This window comes from Chrysochloris asiatica, unplaced genomic scaffold (assembly GCF_000296735.1).
Source record: "Chrysochloris asiatica unplaced genomic scaffold, ChrAsi1.0 scaffold00423, whole genome shotgun sequence".
In the NCBI taxonomy this organism is placed as follows: domain Eukaryota; kingdom Metazoa; phylum Chordata; class Mammalia; order Afrosoricida; family Chrysochloridae; genus Chrysochloris; species Chrysochloris asiatica.
The window spans coordinates 1,372,745-1,382,372 of record NW_006408941.1 but is presented as its reverse complement, the minus strand read 5'-3'; the positions used below and the strand labels follow the sequence as shown (position 1 = coordinate 1,382,372).

The following is a 9,628-nucleotide window of genomic DNA, read 5'->3' as shown; positions in this document are numbered from 1 at the left end:
CCTTTACATTTCCAACCCTCACAATCAGTCCTGATAACAATTATTAGCTATTGTATCACAAGAGACCTATCCACATTTCCTTTCATCAGCCCCACCTAGACAGATTGGATACTACTCAGTGGAGATTCTACCTTCCTCCACACCCTCTGGATATAGATTCTCTCTTGAAAGCTTGTAAGGAAGGCAGTCACTTCTTGCCTTTGTAGCCCCCCGCCCCCTCATTTTGGGTAGCCAATGTCCAAGTTGCCCAGTCCTGTCTACTCTGTATATGGAGGGGGTGGGAATGATCCTTGCTGTAAAGATTTGTTCGCGTTTTTGAGCTACTGCATCCATAGGTGTAGGTGAAGTTCATCAAAGTGTATCAGATTACTCCTTTTTTTTTCCCTCTTCTTTTTTCTTCTAGTTAAGCTCTGACCATCCAGTCATTGAAGCCAGGTCAACTGGGTATTATTTCCAAGTGTGGATGTTCTTGTGCATATGCCCTCTCTTCTTATCAGCTGGATGCTTCACTCTCCACTCTAGTCCTCTGTGGCTAGGTCGCTGACTCTGGGCCCAAGAGTCCCCAGGTTTTGCCACACTGCTGGCTAACCAGGTCTCTACCCGGGTTTACAGGAGTCTATTGAACATGGTAGGTCTTAGCTCGCAGCTTCATTGCTGTTGTTCCCTCCCTTCCCCTTAACGGTGATGAACATGGTCACCAATTAGAGCGTGTATTCCCATTGAGTCTTAGCCTTGGAAGGGGGTTTGCTCTGAGGGTCCCAAACACTTCCCTTGATGTCTCCTGGGCGAGCAACTTGCTTGTTCTTGTAGTAAGCAGTCGGTCTGCCATTATTGTTTTGTATTTTTCCTGTCGGTCTTTCTTTCAAGAAGTGTCTTCTATTCTTCTAGCCACTCTAGGCTGGTCTGCTTGTCCTTTCAAGTGGAAATTTACCACCTCTGAAGATTCTAGATGCTGTTCAGGATTCCACCTATGGTCTTATGTAATGCAGAGACTCCACAGGAAGCCTCCTTCACTGGGCACATTGTAGCCCCATTTTAGGTATTCTAATCAGTTATAGGCAGAAGACAGACTTAGAAGCTTTCTATGGTGATATTTCTGGCTATTCCTTTCTCTCCCCCTCAAGTGTCTATTTTATAATAGTACACAAGGGAAACCAAGATTCAAAAGACAGCCAAGCATCTTAACATTATTTCCTCCTTTTCCCCCATTCCAACCATGTCTCAATCCCTGTATCCCAGAGCCCTGTTGTTCCAAGGTTGTGCATATATCATTATTTACCTCTGTCACTTAGCCCATGCACACCTGCCTAATTGTTCTCCTATCCGCTGTTCTTCCATTCTCCTCCCCCTTCTTGTGAATTGCCTCCCTCCCTAGTACCCAAACTATCCTGTGTCTGTTCTCTACCTTGTGCTCCACCTTCCCCTCCCTCCCCTCACCCTACCCCCACATCCCAATAGCCAGCAAAAATCCCCATCCCCTTCTTTTTCTTAGACTTTTACAGTAGTGGTCCTATGCAGTATTTCTCCTTTTGTGACTGACTAATTTCACTCAACATAATGTCCTCAAGGTTCATCCATGTTATGCAGTGGCTTGCAGCTTCCTTGTTATTCTTCAGGGTAGCATAATATTCCATTGTGTGTGTGTACTACAGTTTGTTTATCCATTCTTCAGTTGATGGGCACTTTGGCTGTCTCCATCTTTTTGCTATTGTAAATAGTGCTGCTATGAATATTGATGTGCATATATCTACTCGTGTTAATATGTTTTAAAATTACTGCTTTAAGGTATTTGTTAAAAAAAAACTATTTTAAATGTTTGAGTCTTTAGTGAGCTTTATTATATACACCTTCCTCTTGACTTGTGTTAAGTTGGTTCTGACTCATAGCGACCCTGTATAGGGTTTCCAAGGAGTGGCTGGTGAGTTTGATCCACTGACCTTGTGGTCAAGTGCATATCCTACAGCACCATACCAAGACCAGTTACATTTTCCAAGTGGTGATTGATTGATTGATTGATTTATAATGTATTATGCATGGTAGAAACTTCCAGTTGTTGCTTTCTGCAGTTTTTTTTGCAGTCTATAATCCTTATTATTAAGTGCCAACAAGTCAGTTCCGACACATAGCAACCCTTTGTAGGATTTCCGAGGCTTGCACATCTTTGTGTGTGTGTGTAGGCGGGGGGGAGGGCAGGTAAGCTTTGTCCCACAGAGCAGCTGGTGGGCTCAAACCATCATCCTTGTGGTTCACACTCCAGTGCTTATCATATGTTCAGTTTAGGAACCAGTAAAGCTTTGACAGGAGAGCAGTGACTCTATAGGATATGTATTGTACTGAAATTCGCAAGGTTGGTGATTCGTGCCCACCAGTTGCTCCTTAGGAGAAAGATGAGGCTTTCTGCTCCCATAAAGATTTACAGCTTTAGAATCCCTATGCAGGGTCATATGATTTGAAACTAACTCTGTGACACTTTACAACTGCAAGGCTTTGGCGTACATTTGTATACACATTTGGTGGCTCCTTCTCTGTATCCTTATTCTCTTTGGAGATTTCTACCAGTTGTCTTGTCTACTTCATACTCCCAACCTAATAAGATTATTGCTTTCTGGTTGACCCATATTCCCATGTACTGTTGTGTAAACTGGGAAGTGCCCTCAAAAGTAAAATCTATTAAATGGGGATCTCTTCTTGTTTGCTAACCTCCTTTCTATTGTCTCCAGTTTCTGCTTGTTCTTGGTTTCTCCCTGATGCCTTCAAATTGTTTTTTATAATTTTCTGATAATTTATCATTGTTATTTCTAGGAGGATCAATCTGATACAACATTCACTACTATTTTTCTGAGTTTTTAGCATTTACAGTAAAGCTTTAGGACTCTAAAAAAATACTCTGTAACAAAATGGAAAAAATCAGTTTATGATTTTACCTTTTCTAAGTTATATACTGGACTCCTGATCTAGCACTATAGGGTAAGCATTGGACTACAAACCACAAGGTTGATAGTTCAAACCCTCCAGCTGCTCCTTGGAAATCCTGCAAGGGTCACTATGAGTCAGAACCAACTCAACAGCACTGAACAACAACAAAGATATACTAGATGTTTACTAGATAGATTCCTGGTGTCATGCTGTAGGATAAGCACTGGACTGCGAACCACATAGTTGGCAGTTCAAACCTACTAGCTGCTCCTTGGTGTCGCTATGTGTCAGAACTGACATATAGGTACAACTAGATTTTAAAGATATTTCCATTTTAAAAGATAGAGAGAAGGGGAGAACCTATAAAGTAAAAGAAATATGAACTTCTTTTCATATTTCATCATGTGAACTTTTTGGGATTCTAATTTAAACAGTAAATTAAAAAAAGATTGAATCAGTCAGTAGAATTTGAGCACTGAATGTTTGACATTAAGGAATTGTTCTTTTTTTGTTATGATACTGGTACTGTTTGTTTTCTAGAAGTGGACTTTTTTTTTTTTTAAATCATATGCTGAAATATATTTGAAATGCTATCTAGTTTATGGGCAATTAGTACAATTAGTATTGAAGCTGGGAGATGTTTACATGGGAGTCATTGTAGTATTTTCTATAATTTTTGTGTATAGTTGAGGCTTTTTATAGTAATAAACATGGTTAAAATTATTTTTATACACAGAACTGTTCAGGTAAACTCTAAACTTTCTGATGGCTTTTTTAATTTTACTTTCCAGAATGGTAGCTGAATGGAGGTTATCTCGTGGTGTTGAAGAACAGACACAAGCTTTCTTTGAGGGCTTCAATGAAATACTTCCTCAGCAGTATTTGCAGTATTTTGATGCAAAAGAATTGGAGGTAACAAACATTTCTTCTTCTTCCTGCAGCATGCTAGTGTATACTGCCTTCAGATACCATTTGTCCAGTGGCAATAGTAGTGTTTATGCTGACAGGATGCTTTGGCATATTCCAGTGGTTAAAATATGTTATCTATCCAAAGATAAATGAACAGCATTAATCCTTCAAAAAAGAAAATATTTATTGCTCAAGGAACCTTGGTAGCATAGTGGGTTACAAGTTGGGCTGCTAACTCCAAGGTCAGTGGTTCGAAACCACCAGCCACTTGGTGGGAGAAAGACGAGGCTTTGTGATCCTGTAAAGATTTACAGCCTTGGATACCCTGTCCATGGTCACTGAGTCAGAGCCAACTTGATGGCCCACCACCACCATGAGGGATTCTCTATGATGAGTGATACATTTCTCTGAGTTTTTGCACACAAAGGGGGGCTTCAGAAGGCGCATGGGAAATGGAATCAAAAGGTAATAGGATTTTCCCTCCTGATTGTTTTAAGCTTCCTGGCATATATTTGGTATATATTTATTACTATAAACTAGACACCACACACTTTCATGTATAATGGAGATAACAATGCAGTTGACAAGCTGAATCCTCCTGAGCAATTTGTTTTTTGAAAGCTGTTTGATATTAGTATTTTCTTATCCATACCTAGTATTTTTTCAAGTTACAAAAATAAAAATTTGTCTCTATATCTACAGGTCCTTTTATGTGGAATGCAAGAAATTGATTTAAATGACTGGCAAAGACATGCCATCTACCGTCATTACACCAGGACAAGCAAGCAAATCATGTGGTTTTGGCAGGTTTGTTTCTTATTTCTACTGGGAGACAGTATGTTTCTTTAGAAATTGCATGTCACATATGGAAATGAGTCACAGAACAAAAAGTACCAATGTGTGCAAGCTCCACAGTGTACACTGCAATAATGCTTCCAAAAGTTTGTGGGAACATGAAAATTTTTCCATGCACATTTTTGAAGCTCCCTCATAGACATTAAGTAGATTATGTCTCACAAATAGATTGTCTTATAAATAATGTCATATAAAGATTGTAATAGCATCTTTTTAAGACTTGCCAAGTAAGCAACACACCTTACTCCTTATGCCCAGCTCTCCAGATGATAAAATTCACCTGCGTTTTATCTACATGTTATAATTTTATAAAACTGTCTGAAGTGTCATTTCCATCATTTATATACTTGTTAAGAATTAATTTTCAAAAGGCACAAGTACAAACCTGATTTGGAATCATAAGGTATCTTTTAAAAAAATGTCATGTGTGCCTGTAAAGACATTCGTATGCGTAACTCAAAGGTGGACTGAGCTTCTGTAAAAATAGGATTAGTATTTTTAAATAATTAACGGTATAGTAGGTTAAAAATTGTTCTTTACAAAATTTACTTGATGGAACCAAAAGAGTTGTCCTATAAAAATGCTACAGGTTAGCAAGCTTCTTTTAGAAAGCTAATATTTGAATCAAGAGTGGTACGAGATAAAAGCCACATAATTCTGGCCATCATCGCTGCTCTAAAACCTCAAGGACAATGAGGGAGGGAAGGTAGTTATTGATTGTATCTGGATTAATGTTTTATGAGCTTAATTTTATTAGTTCATTTAACTAAAAATTCTGTTCCAGATGAAGCGCTGTGCTTTATGTCACTACATGAATGTACTCTAGGACTATAAGTCTAGGTAGAGAAAGGGATGAGCTGGACTGGAAAAACTGATCTTGAAATTGTACAAGATTGGTAACTCTTGGGCCCTATTAGGATGTGGTCCTAAAATGTATATAGGAGAAGATAGGTGATGCTTTGATAAACATGAAAATGATCCTACATCCACAGTCTTGGGTGCAGTCATTATCTGGTACAGATGACACCAGGTATCATTTTAAAGTTTGAAATTATTTCTATTTCTATTTTAAGATGCTAAACATAACATAAGATTTACATATTTCTTAAAATGTGTTTTTAATAGTTTGTCAAAGAAATCGATAATGAGAAGAGAATGAGGCTTCTGCAGTTTGTAACTGGAACTTGCCGATTGCCCGTTGGAGGATTTGCTGACCTCATGGGTATGTATACAGCATCACCTTTCATATATACAAACTTGTTTATCTTAGTGCCATTATAGAAACATTCAAGAATAAACTATTTACCTAACTAGTCACAGTTGATGTATGTGAACTTAAATCGCTCTGTAGTCTATACCTTTGTAGAAATTTTGATCTTTGGGATACTCTCACATTTCACCTCAGGAGTCTAGCAGTCCTCTTGAAAGCTGCTTGCTCGTTCAGTCTTTTGACTAACATTTCAGTGTCTCCTGAGTTGTTGTTGTTAGTGCTATGCAATCAGTTTTGACTCATAGCAACTCTGTCTAGGGTTTCTGAGGAGTGCTTGGTAGGTTTGAGCCATAAACCTTGCAGTTAGCAGTCCAGTGCTTATCCTACAGCACCACACCAGGATTCTCCTGAGAAACCGGCAATACTTGTTGTATCATACTGTATTTTAATGGTGGGTTTGCCACTGTTTCTAGGGAATCTTTGATAAGTTGTTGTTGTTAAGTGCCATAGAGTCAGTTCCGACCCATAGTGACCCTGTAGAGGGTTTAGCAGGTTTCCAAGGGTGACTGGTGAGCTTGAACCACCAATCTTGCTGTTCAAACCAACTTTGCAGTTTAGCGCATTAACCCACAGCACCACACCAGGACTCCTCTATTCATATCTTCATCATTTTAAAATTTTTGAACAGAGTACTTGTTACATTGTAGGCACTGATGAGAATATGTGTTGTATTAAAATGAGTGACCATGAGAATATTTATTTTGCAGCTGAACACACAAAAAATATTTTGGTTGGTTGGTTATGTGTCGTAGAATTGGTTCCGACTCATAGCGACCCTGTATAGGGTTTTCATGGCTGTAAATCTGTATGACAGAAGAAAGCTTCATCTTTCTCCCATGGAACAGCAGGTAGTTTGGAGTCCAATTCATAACCTCGACGCTACCAGAGCCCCTTAAAAATAAAAAGAAGTAGATTCAAGTATTTCTTTAATACCAAAATTATTCCAGTACCATAGAAAGATACACAGGAAAGAGTGTGATTTCCTAAGCATATACTAAATACAGTAAACATTATAATAATTAAAATAATGTTGTAATAATTAAAATAAAGGAAAGATGATTGTCATTAGAATAGTCAGGAAGGGGGCCTTAAAGAAAAATGGACTTGAACAAGTCTATAAATATATACAATGAATATTATAGGCAGAGGGATATAAAGAAATAAAGGTACGAAGACATCCTTGTGGAACACTATGCATAGCTAAAGCAGAGGTCAGTATTACAGAACTAAGCACAAAATTTCTTTATACAGTGTATGAAACCAGTTTAACTAAGACTGTAAAAGCAGATCAAAAGAATTTGGATATTAACTTGGGGATATTGGAAACTTTTTGAACAGAACAATAAACTAAAATGCTGAAACATCATTTTAGGAATGTTTGATACCCCAAAATACATTGAGTTCCCCTGTGGTTAGCAGTCTAGTACTTATCCTTAGAGTGCCACATCAGGACTCATTTGGGATTGTGTTGTTGTTAAATGCTGTAGAGTTGGTTCTGACTCATAATGATGCTGTATAGGGTTTCTGAGGAACAGCTGGTGAGTTTTAACCACCAGCCTTGCAATTCAAACCAACCTTGCTGTTCAATGAATTATCCCGTAGATTGAATTAAAGCTGTTTAAAACAATACAGAAGGATACTACTAGGAGGCAAAAATCTCTGGTTTAGCCTTCCACCCATTGGAAAGTTGCAGAAGAAATTTACAAGGGTGTTCATGAGAAAGATTTCATAAGAAAATAGGTTGAAAGATAATGGAATTTTTCCACAAACTTTTGAAAGCCCCCTTGTGTATAATTCTTTATGTTGAATCATATCAGATCCAATATTCTGTTTTGTAACAAATACAGTGTCCACTTTAATATTCTAAAATGAAATTGACAGGTGAAACCTACCTACCTACATTAAGAAAAATATTTAGCACTAAGTGTAATGGTTATGAGTTGGGCTGGTAATCTTATGGTCAGCATTGCTAAACTACCAGTAGTTCTGCTGGAGAAAGATGAAGTTTTCTGCTCCTGTAAAGATTCACAGCCTCAGAAACCCTATAACAGGGTCGCTATGAGTCAGAACCAACTCCACGGCACACCACCACTGCCAGTGATAACAACTGGACCAATAAATAACATCATGATAAATGGAGGAAAGATTGAAGTTGTCAAGACATCATTTTGCTTTGATCCACTGTCAACACTCATGAAAGCAGCAGTCAAGAAATCAAATGATGTATTACATTAGGCAAATCTGTTGCATAAGAAAGACCTCTTTAAAGTGTGTCAAGAGCAAGATATCAGTTGGAGGACGAAAGGGTACTTGACCCAAACCATGCATGATATTTTCAGTTGCCTCATATGCATATGAAAATTGGATAATGATTAAGGAAGACCGCAGAATTGTTGCATTTGAAATATGGTGTTGGAGAAGAATATTAAAATTACCATGGACTGCCAGAAGAACATCCATCTCGAAGGCAGTGCAGCCAGTATGATCCTTAGGTGCCAGGATGGCTAGACTTTGTCCTCCTACTTTGGACATGTTACCAGGAAGATCCAGTCCCTGAAGAAGAACATCATGTTTGGTAAAGTGAAGGATTGGAGAAAAAGAAAACAACCCCCAATGAGATGATTGATACATGTGGCAAAAACAAATGTAGCAACAATTGTGAGGATGGTACAGGATTGGGTAGGGTTTTGTTCTGTTGTTCCACTATGAATTGGAACTGACTCAGTGACACCTAACAACAAAATAATAAAAAAGGGAGAAAGAAATGATTTATAATGAAATAATAGATATTTTAAGTACATGAATATTTGAAGAACAGCTATATTAAAAGATATAATTAGATATTTGTAACTACTTCTATCATGGAGGGTGGCGGCTAAACAATGTACGACAACTGCGCAGACCTGGTGGAGGTGTTAAATGAATCCTAGACCACAGAGCGGCGGGGTGAGAGGTGTCTGGTGACCAGGTTGATAGGGAGACGCTGCCTAGTGGGAAGAGACTGCAAGGGCCGGCCAGGTTGTCCTACTCACCCCGGACGCAAGAGTGCCTTCCTAGCCTAACCGTTGGATCATGACTTTGAGGCGGGTTCGACCAACTTAGAGACCCACAAGCTCAGCCCAAAGCGTCTCACTACAACCCAGTCGCCCCTGCTGCGCTTCTGCCTCTTGATTGACATCCAAGGACAGAAATCCCGCCTTTGAGCCAGACTTAAGGGCCCTAGCACAAGGAGATTCCTATTTAACAGCAACCACGCAACCACCACTTGCCTGTCTGTCGTGCTGTGGTGGTTTGAATTGCTGTGATTCTGAGGGCTATGCCACCGGTATTTTAAATAACCAGCAGGGTCACCCATAGTGGACAGGTTTCAGATGAGCTTCCAAACAAAGACAGACTAGGAAGAAAGAGTGACAAACTACTTCCGAATCACTAGTCACTGAAAACTCTATGAATAGCAGAGAAACATTGTCAGATACAGGACTGGAAAGTGGGAAGGCACTCAGAATGCGACTGGAGAAAAAAATGCCTCCTCCAAGTAGAGAAAAGCTCACAGAACCATCATTTGCTAATGGTCCACAAATCAAAATGAAGAGAAATGGCTGTAAACATCCATTGAAAATCAGAACATGGGATGTACAAAGTATGAATCTGGGAAAATTAGAAGTTGTCAAAAATGAA

The 9,628-nt window shown here is 38.9% G+C and overlaps 1 protein-coding gene across 1 annotated transcript in view; it reads left to right on the top strand.

Moving 5' to 3' along the window:
* Nucleotides 1-9,628, top strand: part of ITCH (itchy E3 ubiquitin protein ligase) — a 91,625-nt gene that overhangs the window by 71,887 nt on the left and 10,110 nt on the right. The window contains exons 17-19 of the mRNA XM_006876880.1: nt 3,708-3,828; nt 4,528-4,632; nt 5,806-5,902. Coding sequence (XP_006876942.1) covers nt 3,708-3,828; nt 4,528-4,632; nt 5,806-5,902 — 323 coding nt within the window. The remainder of the gene's footprint in view (nt 1-3,707; nt 3,829-4,527; nt 4,633-5,805; nt 5,903-9,628) is intronic.